The sequence below is a fragment of the Bos mutus genome, chromosome 7, assembly GCF_027580195.1.
Source record: "Bos mutus isolate GX-2022 chromosome 7, NWIPB_WYAK_1.1, whole genome shotgun sequence".
Lineage (NCBI taxonomy): Eukaryota > Metazoa > Chordata > Mammalia > Artiodactyla > Bovidae > Bos > Bos mutus.
The window spans coordinates 60,017,763-60,040,023 of NC_091623.1; the positions used below are offsets into that span (position 1 = coordinate 60,017,763).

At 58.4% G+C, this 22,261-nt stretch overlaps 1 protein-coding gene across 1 annotated transcript in view; it reads left to right on the plus strand.

The window, feature by feature from the left end:
- The window catches only part of ZFR2 (zinc finger RNA binding protein 2), a 45,779-nt gene that overhangs the window by 22,765 nt on the left and 753 nt on the right, over positions 1 to 22,261 (plus strand). The window contains exons 3-17 of the mRNA XM_070374731.1: positions 433 to 544; positions 964 to 1,158; positions 1,262 to 1,548; positions 4,149 to 4,331; positions 6,034 to 6,274; positions 7,688 to 7,848; positions 8,584 to 8,703; positions 9,877 to 10,266; positions 11,091 to 11,281; positions 14,602 to 14,773; positions 17,461 to 17,599; positions 19,002 to 19,099; positions 19,501 to 19,596; positions 20,978 to 21,089; positions 21,826 to 21,923. Of these exons, the coding sequence (XP_070230832.1) occupies positions 433 to 544; positions 964 to 1,158; positions 1,262 to 1,548; positions 4,149 to 4,331; positions 6,034 to 6,274; positions 7,688 to 7,848; positions 8,584 to 8,703; positions 9,877 to 10,266; positions 11,091 to 11,281; positions 14,602 to 14,773; positions 17,461 to 17,599; positions 19,002 to 19,099; positions 19,501 to 19,596; positions 20,978 to 21,089; positions 21,826 to 21,923 (2,595 nt within the window). The remainder of the gene's footprint in view (positions 1 to 432; positions 545 to 963; positions 1,159 to 1,261; positions 1,549 to 4,148; positions 4,332 to 6,033; positions 6,275 to 7,687; positions 7,849 to 8,583; positions 8,704 to 9,876; positions 10,267 to 11,090; positions 11,282 to 14,601; positions 14,774 to 17,460; positions 17,600 to 19,001; positions 19,100 to 19,500; positions 19,597 to 20,977; positions 21,090 to 21,825; positions 21,924 to 22,261) is intronic.

The following is a 22,261-nucleotide window of genomic DNA, read 5'->3' on the forward strand; positions in this document are numbered from 1 at the left end:
CCACAGCCCCTGCCCACTTGCCCGCCCAGCCCCTCTCCTGGCCCTCTTGGGCCTCTGCTCTGACCACCTTCTGGGTCTCCTGTAAGCCTATACACTGACCCCCACCAAGGCCTCTGGACTCTACTGACCTGACTGGGAGCTCTGTCCTGGAGTCTCTGCATACCAGCCTCCTTGTCACCGCCCCTCTGAGGAGCCGTCCCCAGCAGCCCATGTCCTGTGGGACTTTTGCTCTCAGATATGAGGTTCTGAGGGAGCAGGCCACGGCCCTCTCCCTGGTCCCTCATTCCCAGGTCCCAAAACAGAGCTTTGGTACAGGGCCGGAGTTCAGGAATGCTATGGATGCGGGCCTGGGGCGGGGACTGAGGGAGGGTGCCTCACCCTGCCCTGAGCACCATTCTCCCTGCCCTGTGTTCCCTGTGGAAACCCGCTCAGGACAGTTACAGTTATGGACTGTCGACAGCCACCAGTGGCTACGAGAGCAAACAGTACCCTCCGCCTGCTGCCGGCCATCAGCTCCCAGCCACAGCCACACTCTGCCCGCCAGGTGGGTCAGGGTGGGGGCCAGTGTCCTTGTTCATACAGGAGGGACCCTGGGAAAGTCCCATTTCAAACTCCAGATTCATAGTGCGGGAGTCGGGTGGGTTGTCTTGATACATCCCCAGGTCTCCACAGGTCAGTGGGCCAGAGGGTGTGAAGGGAGGGTGGGGAGGGGCGGCAGAAAGATGGGGAGAGACTGAAGTGGAGCTGGGAGTGGTTTCCCGGGAGGCTTTCCCAGGATGGAAGAAGGTGGGTTTCATGGAGGACTTGGAGATGGAAGAACCGGGGGCTCTGGCCTCCAGCACCTCTCAGACACCCGGGCTTCATGGCCAGCTAGCCACACTGTTGCCCATGTGGCTCTCACTGTCCACTCACGGGACCCAGGGCCGCAGGGCTGACTCTGCAGAGGCTATGCTTGCTCTCCAGGGACCCAAGGAGCCTACGGGGCGGTGGGTATGGCCAGGCACAGCCCCTGCCACAGATGCCCACCGCTGAGGCAGGGCCACCAGCCAGCGTCGCCTGCTCCAGCTACACATATGCCCCAACGAGCAGCGCCCAGCCCATGGCTTCCTCCATCCCCACCCTGCCAGCCTCGTCATCCTTCAGCGCAGCCTCCGCCCCGTACACAGGTGAGCCGGCAATGGGCACAGGCCACTCCACTGCTTGCTGCTGCAATACATGTGGTCCTTCTCTCAAAACCAACCACTCTTCTCTTCCTTCTTAGGACCAAGCTACCCAAGCTATGACGCGTCCTCCTACTCCGTGGCGGGTCCTTACTACCCACCGCTGCTCACCCCACAGATGCAGCCGCCGCCGCCGCCACCCCCACCCCCAAAGCCTGTGGACTCATCCCAGTGGGGTGGCCCAGTAGGCAATCCCAGTGCCAGCTGCACCAACAGCGTTGCCAAGAAGCTTCCAGTTCCCAGCAAGCTGCCCAGACCCCGGACCGGCCCCCAGCCGCTCCCGCTTCACTACTGTGACATCTGCAAGATCAGCTGTGCCGGCCCCCAGGTCAGGCCCCCACTCTGGCCCCTGTTGGGAGGCCCAGGGGAGCCCCCTGCCCCCATAGTAGGGGAGCCCTTCCTCGTCCTTGCAGCCGGCCAGAGGGCAGGGTTGTTACCTGCCCAAAAGAGGCTTGTTAGTAATTTGCATCATCAAGTGGGCATCAGCATGGCCTTAAAACTGCCTGATGTTCTTGTGGAAGACATGAAAGCCAGCCCAGCTCTGGGTGTGGGCCGCAGCAGCGTAGTCTTGCACTCTGAGGCTGTCTGCAGCAGGGAGGCACTCATGACCCCTCCTGGACATGAGGCCCAGTGGATGTGGCTGGTCACAGTGGAACTTTGCTGCAGGGCCGGACAGGCAGCGTTGTGTAGGAAGGGCCATGGAGACAGGCCTGCGGCCAGGTAGGAGCAGCACGTGTGTGTGCATGTGAGTGGGCCTGTACTTCTCTGTAAGCAAAGGCCCTCCCAAGCCATGATCGCAGGTAACCCAGCTTGCTCCCTGCAGAGGTCATCAGACACTAGGGCTCGTCAAGCTGCCCCTGGAGGCCTGTAGAGACTTCCCATTGTGGACTGCAGAGACTTGGGAGGCACCCATGCCTGTCTTCTCCAGCCCGAATTCCTGGCTGAGGGTTAAGGGCCAGGTCCCCCACACTCAGGGCCTCGACGCCAAGACCCCCAGCTGTCCATGGTCCTTCCCTCCTCAGATTTCAGGGCATCCCCACTCCTTGTGCTTCTTTCCACTGCATGACTCTCCTTTAGACATTGGCTTTCCCTGTTCCCTTCTTTATTTCTCTGCGTGACTTTAAATTTGCATCGTAAGGATTCTTGGGTATTGTCACCAGTCAAACACAAGGTCTGCTCTGTGATTCTAGACCCTTCATGGCATCACACTGAGCAAGCGTGGGACGCTCCCCACAGATGTGGGATGGGATGGGGTGTGGGCATGTGAGCATCACCCGAGCGGTGTCAAGGTCTCTCTCAGCCTTGTCTCCCATGGGACTGGGTTTGCCCAAGTGCATCATCACTCGGTATAGCATCTGGCACATAGAAATGTCAGCTCCTGTTATTCCCAGCTTTTTGCTAATGTTAGCAGCGCTTTTGCATTGGCGTTTTTATTGAGGTAGCGGTGGGTTCACATGTGGTTGTAAGAAAAACTGCAGGGAGGCCCACCAGCCTGCCTCCAGTGCTGACGTTTGTTGGCCTTGAACCTGCCGCCTTAGTCAGGTGGCAGCTTAGTCAGATGCCCCTGGTTTTACTAGTCTCAGTTGCACCCGTGTGTGCCTTTGCATGTGAGTATGTGTGTACATGTGGTTTGCTCTGTGCAAGCTCATCACTTGAGCAGGCTCACGCATCTGCCGCTGTTACCACCGCCACCACCAAGTCGGGCATTGGGATGGCATAAGCTGTGAACACATGCTCTTTCTACGAGGTGTGTTCTGAAGTGGTTTACCATTGGCACCTTGGTGTATCTCTTTCTAGGCTGCTCTCTCTCCATAGGCTCTTATGTCATGTATGTGTTTGTGTGTGCACATATACGCATCTGTGTATGTGTGCCTGTGTTATATGTGTGTGTGTGCATGTGTATGCCTGTGTGCATGTGTATATGTGTGCATGCATGTGTGTGTGTATGCGTGTCCTGTGGCTTAGGTAAAGACAGATGCCTGCGTTCCGAGAGCACTGCCCCAACTCCTGTCCCTGCCTCCTTACCCACCCCCAGAACCAGCCAAGATCACCACTGCCTTTCGTATTTCCCAGAGGCCTTTCTGCTCTGAGGGTTATTGGCTCTTGGTGTGGGTAGAGGACATCGGGTCAGCAGGCCCCCTTCCAGGAGACGAGTCAAGGCTGCCCTGTGAACACTCGGTCACATGTCTGGTATCTCAGGTGCCCTGGGGCAGGAGCCGTGGGTCTGTGACTCAACGAAGTCCCCTCCTGCGTGGACTCACGGTTTGGAAGCAGCACCTTAATAAGAAGTGTGTTCCATGTCTTTCTGGTAACACGCGTCCTTGCTTGGCTTCTGAGGTCAGATTCTGAAAAGCTGGAATATTTTTTCAAGCAGCCTCTGAAACTAAATGTGTTGTCTTTTGAGGATGCTTGCTTCAGAAGCTCAGTGATTTTTAGAAGAAGGAAACTTTATGTTTTTCAGTCTGAGCTTCTAGGTCTGTTGCCTGGACTTTATTATTTTTTTTTAAGATTTTATTTATTTTGTCTGTGCTGGGTCTTTGTTGCTACGCAGGCTTTTCTCTAGTTGTGGCAAGCGGGGGCTACCCTCTAGTTGCGGTGTGAGGGCTGCTCATTGCAGTGGCTTCTCTTGTTGCAGACCACAGGCTCTAGGACGCATGGACTTCAGTAGTTGTGGCGCACGGGCTTAGTTGCTCTGCCCCGTGTGGGGTCTTCCAGGATCAGCGATTGAACCTGCGACCCCTGCATTGGCAGGCACATTCTTAACCACTGGACCACCAGGGAAGTCCTGACTGGGCTTTAAAAGGTGGTACACAAACCTCTGGGAGGCCCATGAACAGAGGGGTGGGGACACCAGACCCCTGGGAACTGTGGGGAGATGATGCTGGGTGGGCACACCCCCATCAGGCCGCCCTCGCTCTCTGCCAGCAGACGTACCGCGAGCACCTGGAAGGGCAGAAGCACAAGAAGAAAGAGGCAGCCCAGAAGATGGGCGTCCAGCCCAACGGCAGCCCGCGGGGGGTGCAGGCGCAGCTGCGCTGCGACCTCTGTGCCGTGTCCTGCACCGGGGCAGAGGCCTACGCTGCCCACATCCGGGGGGCCAAGCACCAGAAGGTAGGACCCTGCATGAAGCCAGGCCCACTCGGGACCCAGAGGGGCGTCTGCTGACATGGGGGGCACGGAGACAGCAATCCACGAAAGGCAGCTCTCCCCTCAGGCCCACGTGTCTTCCTTCCTCAGAAAGCAGCCCCTCCTCCCAGTTACAAGAGTCACACCTGCCCCTGGACAGAGGCATTGAGCCGGACCCCATGCCCGGCCCAAGAGGAGACTGTTCCGGGCCCTCGGGGTGTCTTGTGTGTTTATGCGGACCAGAGTCTGTATGTTGATGAGATCCAATGGTATAGTCCATTTGGGGGTCCTTATTTATTTAAAAATCAAATTAAAGTAGTAAGTTTTCATATTTGAACATCTGAGATTTAACTGACACTGTTTAGTATTAGCACTTGTCATATTTATTACTATTTTAGTAGCAGCGTTTTCTTATGGCCTTAGAAATGCTTGTAGTATGTCATCTTATGGGGAAGTGAACAGGGTCCCCCACCTGAGAAGAGGTAGGTTCCCCCTCCCTGGGCCCTCTTTTTTTGGCCCAGAGGTGGTTTTTGGAAATCAGCAAATCCCCCCAGACAGTGTCATGAACCTGGTAGGTGATGCTTGCCTTCTGGGTGTGCGTTGAGGGCAGGAGGGGGCGATTCCTGGCAGGAGGCCTGCTTGGTGCTGCCCTGTGTGGTTTAGAGTGAGAAGGTTGGGAAGGCCCCTGCCCTGTCCACAGAATCCCCTCCAGCCGCCCCAGCCCACCTATCGGGCTCCCTCCTGCCCCAGGGCCTTTCCTTGAACCACCACCCGCCCCCCCACACCGTGGCCTTGCCAGCCCTTCCCCAGCCCCCTCTGCAGGTCGGGCCACCCCGAGCGCCCGTCCTGTCCTCTGCCCCAGCTCACCACAGGCCTCGTCCCCCAGCCCAGCTGGGACAGGCTCTCAAATACCTGAGTGAACCCACAAACCCCACAGAGGAAGGAACAGGGGAGTGTGGAGAAGGGGCCCTGACCTGATGGTCACAGGTATGCAAGGGGAGAGCTGGAGCCCAGGTGGGGTGGGCTGCAGGTGTCACAGCTCGGTTTGCAGGCTGGGACTTGCTTCTGGGGACAGGAAGCCCTGCAGGAAGCCCTGGGGTATGGGGGTGGGGAGGCAGGTTTGAGCTGTGAGTGTCAGAGACTTGGAGCCCGTGAATGTGTCTGAGACGGTCGTCAGTGCAGATTGTCCTTGCCAAGTGGAGCTTCAGCACTTAAATGCCTTGGAGGAGGTCAGGCCAAGGAGGGGCTATGACTGTGTCCTCGGTGATCTGTATCTCTGGATGTGTGTATGAGTTCCCCCAGAGCGTGGACCTGTGCTGTGGGCGTGCACACGCGTACCTCGGAGCACCCGGCCCCCTCAGCGCATTCACCCACATGTGCTGTGGGGCTGGCCCTGGGCTGGTGCTGGGAGTGCAGAAACCAGCACAGGTGTGGAGTGTGGAGTTTGGGGTTGTGTTGAGGTCCCACCTGTGTATGACTGGTGGGTACCTCCTAGCAGGAGACAGCTTGGGAAGGCCCTCCCTGGGACATTTAAGGGGGGCTGGGGAGGAGGCGGTCTCCCAGGGAGACCAGGATAGACCCCCCTCACTTGCACAGGCTGCCAGCTCCCACCACCGTGAGCTGCTCTGCCCGCCCCTGAGGAGGTTGGTTGGGCGGGAGGGGCCCTGATGGGGCTGGTCTGTTCCAGGTCTTCAAGCTGCACACCAAACTGGGGAAGCCCATCCCCACCATAGACCCTGCGCCGGCCGACCCCGGCTTGGCCCAGGCCCCCAGCACCAGCCAGCCGGCCTCCATCCCCGTCACCGTCACCGCAGAGAGCGCCCCCGCAGCCTCAGCCAAGCCCGCGGCCCCCGCCAGCCCCAGCGTGTGTGCCCCGAGCAGGCCACCACCGCCCAGGAGACCGGCCACCTCGAAGGCCTCGCGTGTGGGTACGGCTCTGCGCCTCACAGCCACCCCAGGCGAGCCTGAGCTTCAGAGACTGGCCACCCGGTTCACTGTGTGCCATAGCTTCTGGGGAGGCAGGATCTCTGATGGTTCTCTGCCGGATTCCGGCCGGGCGGTGCCTCCTGGTGCCTTTGGTCCACCTGGGGAAGTGTGGGCAGTGAGATGGCAGCTTCCATTTCCTCTCCTGGAGCTTGGGACCCAGCGAGTGCTGCTCACGCGAGCCCCGCCCTGGGCCTGGAGCAGCCCCTCAATGGCCCTGGTGCTGGATGCAGCCCCCTCCCCCAGGTGCTCTGATCACTTAGGTGGGCACCAGGAGGTTAAGGCGGGCTCCTCGCAACCCCGCCTCCCCTCGGGTGTGCATCCCCCGCATCTGTCGCTGTGACCGAGGCCCTGTGTGGCATGGGTACATAGGCTTCCGTGTCAGGAGCTCCACTGACGGCGTCATGTGCAGGGCCTGACTCTCCCCCTATGATGCTTTAGATTTGTCATCAGTCCCACTTTACAGATGGAAGAACTGAGGTGTGGCAAAGCATTTGGCCCCCGGGCCGCCTGGTGAGCAGTGGAGGTGGGGTTCTACCCCAGTGTGGGACAGTCTTTGCTCTCTACCACCACATTGAGGGATGGGGGGCTATTTTATTTTGAGCCTCAGCAGGACTGAGGTTTGAACAGTCATGTGATAGTGAAGATGTAAAGCAGTTTTGGTGACAAAGAAATGTCTCCCTGGACTTCCCTAGTAGCTCAGTGGTAAATAACCTGCCACTTTACAATGCTGGAGACATGGGTTCAATCCGTGGTCCAGGAAGATCCCACCTGCCACAGGACAGCTAAGCCTGTGAGCCACAACTACTGAGCCAGCGCTCCAGAGCCTGTACTCTGCACAAGAGAGGACACCGCAGTGAAAACCCACGCACCACAGCAGAGTAGCCCCGACTCTCCGCAACTAAAGAAAAGCACTGGCAGCCACAAAGACCCAGTGCAGCCATAAATAAATTAATTGTTTTTAAAAACACATTAAAAAAAAGTCTCTCTTCTGGGGCTCAATGAACCAAGGTCAGTGAACGTGACCCTGGTCCACCTGGTGTCCACTGTTGACTAAGGGCTGCAGACTCCGCAGTTGACGGAGGATGTCCTCAGTGAGAGGCTACAACCCGGGCCTCCCTGTGGACCCGTCCGCCTGGGCACAAAACACCATGAGGCTCCCGCTCTCCAGTTGTGACCCGAGCTGGTGGGTGAGGTTCTCACAGGACCACGGACCCCACAGGCTGACGTCACGAGGGGATGAGAGGGACGGCGGGGGACCCAGTGGCCTTGTGTTGTACGCTTCCAGCTGGTGGGCCAGGAGCTGGCCATGGTTTCTGGCTGGAGCAGGCTACAAGTCATGAAGTTCTTCCCTCCAGGGCCTCCTGCACTGCCAGCAACTGACTGCAGAGCCCCCCACGGGAAACCAGCGACCCCCAGATCAGAGCGGCCCGGGGAGCCGTCCGCCCGAGGAGGCTCTACAGAAGCTTCTGGAAGCAGCTGTGAGGGGCAGCCAGTGGGCCCAGGCTACGTGGAGGAGGTAAGAGCTGGACGACCATCGCGTGCCTGGCTAGGCCTGGTGGTGCCATGCCTCGAGATTCGCACACATGCCTGGGCAAATAACCCCGCGAGCCAGCATCACTGGGACCTCACTGGGAGCCCTGGGTGTCAGGCTTCAGATCCCGGAAGGAGGTCTGAGACAGGCGGAGACGTCTCCTGCTCCCAGGCAGCCCCAGTTCCTACAGGAAGGAAGGTGGCAGGAGGGATCTGTGCCCTGGAAACCCACAGGCATGTGACCCTTGGGCACTGGAGCCCACGTGCCCCCCAGGCACCTGCCTGGACACCCGGTTCCTTGTGGAGCTTGGGTTCTGAGCCCTCTGCTCCCATGCCCACAGTCCCTGCCTCTAGGCACCTGCATGTTGGCACTTTTTCTGTGCTGGAGTTCAGGCTCTTGTTCAATCCACTCAGCGCTTCAGTTTTGTGCCCTGAAAAACAGCCACACCAGGCAGGCTTCCTGGTGGCAGCCCCAGGAAGGGGTGGGTGGGGGCAGGGAAGGAGGATGGGATGACGGTGGCAGAAGTGGTGGCAAGAAGGGCCAGGCTGGCAGGGTGCGCTGCTGAAGGTCACTCCTCTGAAAGCATTAACCACAGGGCAGACAGGAAGCCAGTGCCTGGCCTGGAAGGCCCTGGGGGAGGAGGCTCCTGTTAGAGCCCAGACCCACAGCGTGGGGGGTGTGGGGGCTGCAGGTGGTGCTCAGCCAAGCCTTGTGTCTCAGGTGTGCAACGAGGAGGGCCGGGTGATCCGCTTCCACTGCAAGCTGTGTGAGTGCAGCTTCAATGACCCCAACGCCAGGGACATGCACGTGCGGGGACGGCGGCACCGGCTGCAGTACAAGGTGCGCCCTGACAGGGGCCGGGGGGCATCTGTGCTCTGGACGTCCTGGCCCACGTCTCAGACCGCACCCTGTGCCTCTGTGAGTCTGAGTCCCTGGGCCCTTCAGCACCACGGGCTCAACCAGAGGGGCCCTCAGTTGCCATGACAAGGCCTCCCTGCCTCTGGTTTGCCGGGGCACGGGTGCACACAAGTGTGTTTAGACACACGTGACCCTGAGTGCGTGTGTGCACAGCACAGGCTATGACCTTCATGAGAGACAGTGGCTTCTGGGCATTTTTCTCTTTTAAGCAGCCTGTTGAGATATCACTCACACACCAAGCAGCTGGTGCATGTGAAGTGGCTTTAACTGCATTCACAAATGTGTACATTCAGCCAGCAGCTCCATCTGATTCCGGAACAGTCCATCAGGAGCCCCGGTCCCTATTGTCAGTCATACCCCCACCCCCTCCCCAGCCCTTGACAACAGGAACCCACTCTCTGTGTCTGTGGATCAGCCTGCTTTGCACGTTTCCCGTCAGTGGAATCACACCCTGTGTGTCTCTCTGTGTTTGCTTCTCTCACTAAGTGTCATGTTCTCAGGGTCTGTCCATGTGGTAGCGAGTGCCAGGGCTTCTCTCCTTTCTGTGGCTGAGTGATGCTCCGTGTGTGGAGGGACCACATCGGGTGTGTTTTGCCACTGAAGCACACTTGTGTTGTTTCCACCGGTGATTAATCCTTAGACAACACCACGCTGTCTGAGTGAGGAAATTAAGTGCTAAAAGTGAAGCCCAGCGAGTGAGTTAACAATTCTATTTACAGTACACATTGGATCTCACACAAATGGTATTTTCTGAATTACTCTGTTTGGGACGAGCATGGTCAGTCCTCTGAGAACAGCGTGACCACTGGTGGCAGTTGCCTCAAGGTGTCTTAGCACCTTCCTCCTCTGGCTCCTCCATTAGACATCCGGATGGTTCGCTCAGTGTCACGTCTGCAGCTCTTTGAGTCAGCCATGGTTTTGTCCTCATGGTTTTCTGCCATGGCCTTTGGGGGACGAGGAGTGTTGAGACTTCGGGACTGAAGCTCACTGTTGTCTAAATCCAGTGGAAGGGTGTTGTCAGACGGGTGTCCCCTGGGCCCTGAGCTCCCCGCTTCCCAGCATTCTCATCTGAATGAAGGTCCCTGAACTTTGCAGAAAAAAGTGAACCCCGACCTCCCGATCGCAGACAAGCCCAGCACACGGGTGCGCAAGCTCGTGGAGGAGACACTGCGGAGGCAGCGGCAGCTGACCAAGAGGCGGCTGGGGGAGCTGCGGCGTTGGCACAATGAGACAAGGTGCAGCCTCGGGGCCCTGTGCGGTGGGAGGGCTCCCTACGGGCTCCCCAGGGCTCCAAGGGGACCACCTCACAGTCCAGCCACCCCTCAGGGCCCCGAGTCCCTCTCGTCCCACAGGCGCTACGACTTGTGCAGGAGGCGGCTGGAAGAGGGGCCGCCCGTCCCGGATGCACACTCAGGACGCCCGCTGCCTGACCAGCACCTGCCTGCCCTCAGGAGTCGGCCAGGGGCGCCCACAGCCAAGCCTCTGGTGGGTGGTGGTCGAATGCCTCGGAGTGGGGGAAGCTGAAGGGACCTGAGGGCCTCACCACCAACCACAGGGGTCCCTCAGAGCTTCCTGAGGCCCCAGTGGTCACATCCCTTGGAAGCACTGAGGCATCTGACTGTCCATCCATGGGGATTGGGCGGGTTGCGGGGAAACCGTGGAGGGCGCCCTGCCGAGGGAGCGGCCCCAGCTGCCTCCGGAGCCTCTGGCTCTGAAATTCAAGAGCGTTCTCCAGGGAGCCCAGTGGCCTCCCACTCGGCCCAAGTTCCCCACAGCTATGGGGCTGAGGTCCTCCCTGTTCCATATAAGTTAAATGCGTATAAGTTAAATGAGCAGGGTGATAATATACACACTTGTTTTACTCCTTTCCCAATTTTGAACCAGTCAATTGTTTTACATCTTGTAATAACTGTTGCTTGTTGACCTGCATACAGGTTCCTCAGGAGGCAGGTAGGGTAGCCTGGTATTTCCATTGTTTTAAGAATTTTCCAGTTTGTTGTGATCTACACAGTCAAAGGCTTTAGCATAGTCAATGAAGCAGAAATACATGATTTTCTGGAGTCCCCTCACTTTCTCTAGATGCGATGAATGTTGGTAGTTTTGGTTCCTCTGCCTTTTCTGAAGCCATCTCGTACATCTGGAAGTTCCATTTAACTTATTCCTCCCCCTGGGCCCTGTCGCTCCTTTGCCTGGCTCTCCGGCCACCACTTGCCTGTCACACCAGCCAGGCTCCAAGGGCCCCCACGGCTCCCGAGTGACCGGGACCTCTCAGCCTGCCTGTGACAAGACACACGCACCTCTCCCCACAGCCCACAAGGCGGCCGGAGTCCAGCGACGACCGGCATGTCATGTGTAAGCATGCGGCCATCTACCCGACGGAAGAGGAGCTCCTGGCCGTCCAGAAGGCCGTCTCCCATGCGGAGCGTGCTCTCAAGCTGGTGTCTGACACGCTGGCTGAGGAGGACTCTGCCAGCCCGGAGCCCGAGGGCGGGGACCACAGGTGATGGACGGCGCCCTCCTGTCCAGGGGCCCAGAGGCTGCTGATCCCTGGCTGGGTGGGCAGGGGTCAGGGTCCGGACAGGAAGTGGCAGCTCCAGTGCCAGGAGGCTTGGAGTCTTTGGGGCCTGCGCTTTCCAGCCCCCTTCAGATATCTCCCCAGGAGGCTAGGAGCTAGGAGCTAGCCAGGAGGCTGGGAGATCAAAGGGGGTTATAGTACCCCCAGCCAAGGAGAGTGAGTGTTCTCACACCGGAAGTCACTTTCCTGTAGAAGGTGTGTCTAGAAACGTGGTTTGCAGAGGATTAGCACCTCTGTGTCCTCACCTGTGACACAGAGACCAGTGCGAGAGGTGCCGCCAAGCACTAAGCATGTGTGTGAATCATCTTTCCAGCTGCCCGACTGTCAGAAGACGGAAAGTCCCAGCACCTCGTAGTGAATCATTGCACAGTTTAGAGAATCCCAGAGGACTTAGCTTTTCCAGGTCCCTCATCTCTGGGTGGCTTCCTTTTCATTTACCTTTTTTTTTTTTTTTCTGGTTGTGCCACATGGCTTGCAAAATCTTAGTTTCCCGACCAGGGATTGAACCTGGACCTTCAGCAGTGAGCACACACAGTTCTAACCACTGGACCTCCCTCGTTTACTATTTTAAGGTGTTTTTTTGATGGTAAAATACTCGTAACAGGAAATTGGCCATTGTGGGCACATTCACAAAGTTGTACAGCCATCACCGCTGTCTGTTTCCAGAACTTTTTAATCATCTGAAACAGAATTCCATACCATAAAATTCCCCAGCCTCCGGCACCCACCTTTCCACGCCCCATGTCCATGGCGTGGCCTGTTCTGGATGTTTCCTGTCCATGGAATCGTGCAGCATTTGTGTCAGGCTGATTCCAGTCAGTAGCTTCTTTGTGCCCGAGTGTTTGCTGTCTGAGAAGAAGAACATGAGAGCCATGCGTGAGTCACCAGGTGTCATAACCGAATGCACTCGTCCCTCAATGTGAACACGGGCGCCGCCCGCTCCCCCCTCCAACACCGGTGAGGAAGCTCACTGCCTGGAAGTGGAAGCAGGTGCGGCCCCAGACAGAGCAGCCTTCCCTCAACCTCCACCCCCATGTCTCCTGAAGGAGAAGGGCCCTCACTTAGTGCTTCGTGGCTTCCCTCCCCGTTTTCTCCCCATTCTCAGGTTTTGTTTTTGTTAGTTTAACTTTTCATTTTGAAATGATTATGGACTCAACACAAACATAGTAAGGAGAGGACCCTCCCCCCTCCCCCAGCTTCCACAGCGTGGACCCACAGGTGTTAAGGCTGGGCGTCCACACAGGCACCTCAGGGAGGCCCAGGCCCCGCTCAGGCCTCCCCAGTGCTGGACCACTCGCCCCCTGAGTAGATGCCCCACCGCAGTGAGGACACGGGGCCTCCACCAGCACAGGAGCCCCACTGCCCCCACACTCCCACAACCCCCTCAAACCCAGCTTGAAAGCAAAACCGATTGCACTTTTTTAAAGCCTTCACATAACATTGATGTCATGTTACATGTTCTGTCCTTACATTATTTTTCTTTCTTTGTTGTTGTTTGTTTATTTTTATTTTTTGTCTTTTTCATTTTTTTACATTATTTTTCAAAAACATAGAAGTGTTGGTGGCTTTTTGTCCTCACAATTTTTTTTTCCCTTCGTTGCACTGAGCTTTGTGGGATGTTAGTTCCCTGACCAGGGATTGAACCCAGAGCCCTTGGTAGTGAGAGCGTGGAGTCCTAACCACTGGACTGCCAGGGAATTCCCTTTCTCACTCTTGTTTGTGGCCTTTTTCTCTGTGGAAATATGTGTGTGTGTGTGTGTGTGTGTGTGTTTAATAGGAACATGGTAAACTGTCCTATGGATGTTGCATTATTTACTTAACTGTCGCAAAGAGCTCATTAGTGTTGGTTTTTCTTTTTCACTTTTATTATGGAAATTCTCTAACACACACAAAAGATGACCATACCTAAACCGAGGGTGGCTCACTTGCTTTCTCCCCATCTCCTGCCTTGCCCACAGTGGTTAAAGGAAATCCTGTCTGACACCTTACTGAGCGCCAGCCCACAGCTGGAGTATGTCAGTGCATCAGAGCCCATCTCTAAACAATACTTTTTCATTTAACAAAACCAGAATGCCATGATCATCCTCAAAGAAAAATGAACAATAGTTCTTTAGCAACACCAAATATCCAGTCAGTGCTGCAGCGTCCAGTTGTCCCATAGATAACAATAATTCAGTCTTTTAGGAGGTTTTTTTGTTTTGCAGTTCGTGTTGAATCAGGGTCCCAATTAATTGACAAGTTGTAAATCTCTTGATCCACGGGTTCCCACCTTTGTGCTCTGCCTTCCCCCAAAGGGTCTGCTCCTTGTCCTGTAGACATTCCAGGCATGGCTGGGTCCCCCTGGACCATCCCAGGCTCCAGCACTGGTGGTCTGGAGACAGATCACAACGACACCCACATGTATCGTAGAATAAAGTTATCGCATGTCCTGAGACACGACGCAAAGCAAAGTGGTAGTCAGGAAGTGGTCGGAGCGGATGGCAGCTTCTGAGGAGGTGACCGTGTGTGTGTGTGTGTGAGAGAGAGACAGCGTGGAGAGGTCCACCATGGCATGGGGGCACCCCAGGCAACGGTCCGGGTGGGCGAGCCTCATGGGGAGGGAGTGGAAGGACAGGGTGGTGGTGCAGCAGCCAGGGGTCAGGGTGGGTGCCCCAGGAAGAAGCTGGGGTGTCCCCAGCCTACAGCGGGGCAGCAGTAGGAGGGTGACTGCCAGGCCAGTGCTGCCATGGGGGTCACCTGCAGAAAGTGGCCAGGTCAGTGGTGGGCGGGCGAGGGCAGACTTGGGGGCAGGGGAGGTGGGACTAGATGCGCAGGCTGGAGGGGAGGACAGGCAGGGAGCTGCCGGCCAGGCCTCCTCAAAGGAGTCCAGGTGGGGGTGACGTGGCCACAGAGACAGCTCAGAAGCTGGGGGCCGACGAGGCTGCCTGGGGTCAAGCAACCGTCCCCTCCCCCCGCTCCCCCTGCCCCCCTCCCCTCCGGCATGCAGTTTACCAGCAGAGGGTGCCAGCTGCCAGCCCCGCCGAGCAGCATAGATTCTCATCCTCAGGTCCGAGAACTCTCCCTGTTCTCCCAGTTCTCCCGGTGTCTCTCGGATCAGGTGCCCTCTGGGAAGGGCCATGCTCCCACTTCACAGATGAAGACATGGAGGCGCAGGCGCCTGGCAAGGAAACCCATGCCTCTGGGTCGGGAGTGGGGGTCCTTCCTCCGTGCCCCCTGCTCACTGGTCCGTGGGTTTGTCTCAGCAGCCGCCCCAGCCCCTCAGCCCGGATCCTGAAAGGCGTGATGCGGGTCGGCCTCCTGGCGAAGGGGCTACTCCTGCGTGGAGACCGGGCAGTACAGCTGATCCTGCTCTGCTCCCAGAAGCCCACCCGCGCCCTGCAGCGCAGAGTCGCCGAGCAGCTGCCTCTCCAGCTCCCGGTGAGGTGCCCGGCCGCGCTGCGTGGGGTCTGCCTGGGTGAGACACGGTCCGGTCTGCTTTTAGAAACAGGCACAGGGATCCACTGGTGGAACCTGAGGGTTCCCTTATCAGGGGGGTTCACAGTAGGGCTTGAAACAGTCTAAGATCTGGCTCATGAGGACAGTCACTTCTGTCACACCCACACAGAGCCCAGCCAGCTGGCATGAGGACGATCTGCAGGGAAAGCACTAGGGAGGCACAGGACTGGAGGCTTGGCCGGACTTTCTCTTCCAGCACAGTTCCCATTGTTGTCATAGAGCTTTTCTCACCCGAGATAATAACTGGGAGAAGAGGGAGAGCACGTCATGATGTTAATTGATCATCTTGAGTTAAAATGATCACTTGCCAGAGTGCTTTCTCCTTCCTGTCTGCCACCCTCCCCGAGGGGACTCAGCTTCGTCCCTCCTAGGTCCTTCTCTGAGGCTCCCAGTCTGGTACAGAGAAGGCTGAGTTCTGATGTATCTTCTGTAGAGCAATTCAAGCCTGGTGCCAGGTAGGGAGCACTCAGGGAGAGCGGGGTCCACTGCAGACAGGACCATGGGAGGTGTGAGTCTCAACAGAAGACGGAGTAGGTGAGCTGAGAGATGAGGAGAAGCCTTGACAGATGGGGGCGGGCAAAGTTCCCCTTAGAGGAACGGGAACCTGCAGAGGCCAAGAGGCAGGAGGCCCACGGAGAGGTGAGCCTGAGTGGATGAGGGCCTAGATCAAGCCAGGCCTGAAGGCCATGTGAGTGCTAAGTCACTAGTTGTCTCTGACTGTGTGCAACCCTATCGACTGTATAGCCCACCAGGCTCCTCTGTCCATGGAATTCTCCAAGCAAGAATACTGGAGTTGGTTGCCACGCCCTCCTCCAGAAGATCTTCCTGACCCAGGGATCAAATCCGTGTCTCCTGTGTCTCCTGCACTGGCAGGCAGATTCTTCACCACTAGTGCTACCTGGGCAGGCCGTGTGGGGAAGTATGACTGCCTCCTCAGGGAAATGTGGAGACTGGAGAACTTTAAGCAGGGGAGTGACATATTCCAACTTCACCAGTTTAATCACTCATTTTTCCTAAACACCCCACGACATAGCAGTTTTTTGCTAAATACAAAGATGGCTCAGATGCAGGCCCTGTCCTCCAGAATCTGGCAACCCAGGGCCATGAAAATGGATGAGGCCGGAGGGAAGACAGCAGAGGCCATGGGAGAGCTGGTGGTGCTCGGCCCCCAGAGATGTAGACAGACCTCTTGGCTGTCACCTGGCCAAGTGACTCGGGAACTCCAGAGCAACATGAGGGACACAGTAAACTGTCTCCAGGCACTGGGTCACTGCACCAAACCCACCTTCGTTGTGCCGTCTACCTGGGGGCAGCAGTCGGAGTTCTAACGGCCATGAACGAGGGTCCCTGCTCCCGAAGCTCCCCCTGTGAGAGACTGACTGGAACGAGGTCTGGAAAGGAGGGGGCCCGCTGAGAGGGCGGGGCTGCCTGGAGCCTCTGCTTGCAGAGGACTGACCCTCTGGGCAGCCCCGGGTGAGGGGGCCGGGGCTGGCGGGGCCGTAAGGGTGCCTGTGTTGGGGCGAGACTAAACCCTGGGCCCCGCGGCAGGTGTGGGGTGGGGACCAGAGCCAAGGGGCCTCAGACCTTGCCTGGAGGCACCCCCTGTCCTGCATTCCGAGAGACCATCGTCTGCCCTCATCCTCCCAAGGGCGGCCTGGTAGGCCAGCTGAAGGACTGTGTGGTTCTCACGGAATAATTGTGGACCTGTCAGGCCGCACCCCACACTCCTGTGTAGGGAGCCTCGCTCTTTCTTGTGGCTGGAGGGCGTGCTGTTGCCACATGTCCGTAGCTGGCTGGGTCCTCCCGTGTAGTTGGACATTTAGGTCTTGTCCAGTGTTCCGGGTCACCAGCGAAGCTGCAGAGAGTGAATAAGCTTGTACACACGCTGCTCCACACGCGTGGGAGCACTTCCTATGGCAGAGTCTCTGGGTCCAAGGCATGAGCCTGGATGCTCCTGGTGAGTGTCGCCAGGTCAGCCTCCACCAGCAGTTTAGAAATGCACGGATCTGCCGGCCGGGGGCTTCCCTGGTGGCTCAGATGGTAAAGAATCTGCCTGCAATGCAGGAGACTCAGGTTCGATCCCTGGGTCCAGAAGATCCCCTGGAGAAGGACATGGCAACCCACTCCAGTATTCTTGCCTGGGGAATCCCATGGACGGTGGAGCCTGGTGAGCTACAGTCCATGGGGTTACAAAGAGTCGGACACGACTGAAGTGACTAAGCATGCACACGCCAGCCCAGCTGCTCCTCAGACTCCTCAAATTTTGCCCTTCTTACAGGGGGCCATGGCATGCCATTCTAGTTTTAATGTGAGTCTTCCTTACGGTGGGGCTCTTTTTTTTTGTCATTGTGTGAAAAGGGTCACTTTGGTCTCTTTCTCTGCAAACATCACCTGCCGGTTTTGTTGTTGGGTTGCTGATCTGGTTGTTATTGAGCTCCAGGTGTTTTTTACATATGAAGGCACCTTGGTATTTCTACATCTGCATTTCTGGAGGGCAAGGCTGTGTCTCGGTCCCTAGGAGGTTCCAGAAGGCGTGGGGCTGGGCACCCAGCCGTGTCCCACCTCTCAGGTGGAGTCCTGAGGCCTCATGTTGTATGTGCACCTTGCAGGTGGTAACAGACGACAAGTACGAGGTCTCTTCTGACCCAGACGCCAGCATTGTCATCTCCTCCTGCGAGGAGCCCCGGATACAGGTCGCTGTGTCCATCACCTCGCCCCTAATGCGGGAGGACCCCTCCGCAGACCGAGGTGCGGCCGGGCCCTTCTGTTCAGCCCCATCTTCCCACATACCTGGCAGCCTAGGGCGGCACCCACTTCTGCTCTGGTTTAGGGGGAGGGGTGCAACCACCACCTTCCCGTGCTTCTGTGAAGCCTGGATGCCCTGGTCAGATAAGGGCCAGGCCTTGGGGTAGCAGAGGAAGGCAGGAGGAGAGCTGGGACAAGTGTCAAGTGGCTCAGAACTGGCTGTGGCAGGTGTGCTCGGGGCCCTTCCCCCTGAGCCTTCAGGCTATTTGGGCACCTGCTCCCCACCCCAAGGAGACCCAGTGCGCCGGGTCCCCCAGCCAAGCAGGGGCCCTGGGGACCTGAGACACACGGGCACTGCTGCCTGGGCAAGTGGGAGGAGTGCAGGCCAAAGCCAGAGGGCAGCCAACACAGAGGGCGTGGGCCAGGCCGGAGGGCACCCCAAGTCTCATGCCCAGGAGTGAGGAACCCCTGGGACAGCCCCTGGGACCCTTTCCCAAACTCCAGCCTTTCTCAGACCCCCTTCCTGATCATTGCCTTGAGTAAGGGCCACGAACCACTGCTGCTTTCTCTGATTCAACTCCTTTTTGGCTCTTCCATTTTTAAAGAAGAGAGCCTTTGAACTGTGAGTGGAAAGCCATTATCAGTTGTCATAAGGGGAGTGCCACATGTCATCTGAAAGTAGATGCAGTGGGAAGAAACGGTGACGCCCGCCCTCCGACCCCAGCTTCAGGCCTGCTCCAGCTCACTCCCCTGCCAACAAGTGGGGACTGGGAATGTCGGGGAGGGGGCGGGCTGGAGGGGTCCAGAGAGCAGGAAGCCCCTCTACAGGCACCCTGGACCCCCAGAGCTGCTCCTCACTGGGGTCCGCACCCTGCCGGCTGCTGCTGGGTGGGAGGGGGTGTTGTTCAGCTGTTTCTGTGCTGGCTTTCAGCCCCCAGAAACTGATCCAGGCCTGGGGGCCGGGGGGAGAGCAGTGCTCCCTCCTGCGACCTGAACACCAGGGCCTCACGGGATGAGGGGAGGAGAATCTCCCTAAAGCAAGCAGAAGGAAGAAAAAATGCACATTTCCCCCGACATGGGGCCCTGGTCATCTGTGATGCCATGTGCTCAAACCTGACCCTAATCACACACACGCACATGGAAGTTTCTGGAAATCCAGCTTCATTCCTAGTTTTCCACCTGAACGTGGACTTCTTGGGGGCAAGGGACCACAGAGCCTCGGAGAGGGATGGGATTTCAAGAGGGGAGCTCTGTGTCCCAGTGGCAGTGTCTGGAGGCAGGGCCAGCGAGCTGAGCTGCATGTCTTCCTGATGAACGGATGAATGCAGGGAGGCCCAGGGACCTGAGGGCCCAGGAGGTGGGAGCAGGGGGAGGGGTGGCCGGCCTACCTGCCCTTCTCTTCCAGAAGGAACCGAGGTGCCTCCGCCGGACCCAGGAGACGTGCTGAGCCCAGAGAAGTGCCTGCAGGCACTGGCTGCTCTCCGCCACGCCAAGTGGTTCCAGGTTAGCGGCAGGCGGGCTCCCAGGAGAGGCCAGGAGCTGACATGGGTGGGGTGGCTCTGTGTCCTCACCCCGCGCTCACCATCATGATGGAGGTCATTTCTTGGCCGATTGGGTTGGGAGCTTGAAAGGGGTGACCACCGCTCTGGCCCTGTTGGCTGGCACTAGGGCTTAGACTGGGCCATTTGGGAGTGGAATCTGCTTCTGGTTGCCTCCCACAGCCCAGGAGGCTGGCCTGATCCCACTGGAGTCCCTCAATGCCTCCACTGCCAGCATGGGACCGCCAACCAGGCTCACTGCCGTGACTCAGTCTCGCTCCCTTGGCTCCATGCATAGCTCCCTGTCCCACCCCAGCCATGTGCTCAGAGCTTCCTGGGGCTTCCCATGTGCTTCTTCCCCCAAAGGCAAGAGCCAGCGGCCTGCAGCCCTGTGTGATCGTCATCAGGGTCTTCCGGGACCTCTGCCAGCGCGTGCCCACCTGGGGGGCCCTGCCGGACTGGGTAAGACAGTGCCAAGGGGCCAGCCTTGCTTTAAGAAGCCCCCAAACCCTGCCAGGCTACAGCCCTGTTAGGCTGAGCCTTGTATCCTTGTCCAGTGTCCAGCTTTCTGAGAAAAGGCTGGTGTTGGTCTGAGTCCCAGGGGGAGGCTTGCCACAGGACACGGCCTCATTTGACTGTATTATCTTAAACCCACAACCTTGCAGGCAGAACCAGGAAGCATGTAAATTCAAGGGCACCCCAGCAAAAGCTGGAGTGTTTGCCTAGACCTGCAGGCACTGGTGCAGAGGCCCTGGTGAGGGCAAGAAGCCGGTTCCTGTCTTGGCTCCACTTTGACCTCTAGGCCTGGGGCAGACCTACCTCCTCTGAAGGAGAGAATCCAGTGGCCCTGACACGGCTCTTCAGCCGGCCCTGGACCCCTTCCAGGGGGAGAGGAGAGAGGATGCAAGGGACTCTGGGTACCTCAAACCCCCAAAGTTGCCTCGTGAGACCCCACAGCCCCACCCACTGAAGCCCCCTGCCTCGACTTTCAGGGTCTCATCTCCGAGTGTCCCTCTTCCATCACACGCCCACTGACCTCCCCAGTAACCAACAACTTGTAGGTTTTTAAGGTTTTCACCTTTGACCTTATCCCTGGGAATTTGGCCCTGAACTTGGAGGAACACGTGCCTCTTCTCTGCAGCCATCTATAGCCAGTCCATCAGTTCCCATGCCCGTAGGCGGGCTCCTGGACGTTCCCCACACCCCAACCCAGGCTGCCCTTGGCCTTACTCGTCTCCAAAACCAGGGGCTCTGGTGCCCCCCGGACCTCGGCTTCCTGCCTGTGGTCTGAGGAGACGTCCACTCTCAGCTCCACCCCAGGGGGTGGCACAGTGGCTGCCCCGTGCTGAGTGACCAGAGAGGTTCACTCAGATGTTTGCGGCCGGGGGCGGGGCAGTGCGAGGCGGTCGCGCATTTCTTGGAGCCCATTTCCCTTTAAGTGTAGACACGCCCCCAGGACAGCTCACACCCCCAACCCTGTCCCCGGGCCCTCCAGGCAGGTGGCTCTTGGAGGAAGAAAGGTTCCTGAACTAGGCCCTAGGATCCTGTGACCCTCAGGGGCCCTCAGGTCACAGAGAACGAATCTCTGAACCCACGTGACACTACTTTGCCATGTTACCATTGATGAGATTTTGCTAATGAGGAAGCTGAAAAGGGAAGGTGCTGAAACCCGCCCATGGCCACGCCAGGGCAGTAAGGTCCGGTGACCCCCTGGGTGGGTGGCTGGGTGGGCCTGAGGGGGCACTGGGCCGGAGCCTCCGGTCCCGTGTCCCCTGGAGACCCGGCTGCCCGCACAACCACTGTCCCCTCAAAGGCCCGGGTCTCCTTTTCTGTCCTGGCGCAGGCCATGGAGCTGCTGGTGGAGAAGGCCCTGAGCAGCACCAAGGGGCCCCTGAGCCCCGGGGATGCTGTGCGCCGAGTCTTGGAGTGCGTGGCCTCGGGGACGCTCCTCACAGGTCAGTCCCTGTTGGCGAGCAGCTCAGACCCTGGAGCACTTGGCAGACACCAAGGGCCATGGGGGAGCGGGGCAGGTGGACAGAGGAGCCTCTTAGGAACACTCGAGCACCCCATCCAGCCTAGGCAGGACAGCGGACACAGACACACGCATGCGTGTCACTCACCCAAGGGAGCCGTGAGGAGGCGTGGACGGGTGGAAGGAGAGGCGGGTGCAGGCTGGAGGGGGTTCCAGTGGATCCTCTGATGCCACATCCATCCTTCCTGGGGAACCAGGGATAGCCCGGGAGCTGCTTCCGAAGGAAACGACAGGAGGTCCATGGTGGGCCGGGCACGGAGGTGTTCCCGGCGTCCTGAGCGGTAGCGGCAGGAAGAGACCGGGTGGGCAGCCCACGTGACGTGGTAGATGCAGTCGGTGTTCTCCGGTTGTTTCGGTGACTTGGATGATAGCGTGTTTCATGGAAGAAGAGCGTGATACATGGGTCTGTGGTGTGAGCCTTTTATGTAACCGCACACTCGCCCATGCGTGTGCACACGTGCCACACACACACACAGGCTGCGAGGAGCTCTGCTGAATGCTTGTGGGGCCGGAGGGGGACTGGCGGGGAGAGGCCCAGTTGTGGTCCGTGGGCCCCTGGGGGTCCGGGCACAGACTTCCAACATCGCAGAGCCGTGGTGGCAGCCTTCACAAGGGTGCATCTGCTTGTCTGCCGCTCCCACCGACCCCGCCTCGTTCAGATGGGCCCGGGCTCCAGGATCCCTGTGAGAGAGACCAGATGGATGCCCTCGGCTCCATGACCCTCCAGGAACGAGAAGACATCACGGCCAGCGCCCAGGTAGGAGGCCAGCCCAACTTGGGCCCACGTGAGCTGGCTGCAGGCAGCCCGGCTCCCAGCCCCTGTGCACATCTCTGCTGCATCCCAGGAAGCGGTCTGGGCCCGCTTCCCGTCCTCTTCCCTGCAGAATCAGGTGGCCTGTGGGTGACAGGACTGCTTCCAGGGGCAGGGCCAGCCCAGCCCAGAACTGAGGCCGTGATGAGGTGCAGACTTGGGGCCTCATCGTCCTGGGAGTACCCCAAGGCCCCAGGTCTGCACACACCCAGCCAGGCCTCCTGCTGCGCCTCAACAGCTTCAAGAATCAAAACATTGCCCACCCCCACCCCCACCGCCCCATC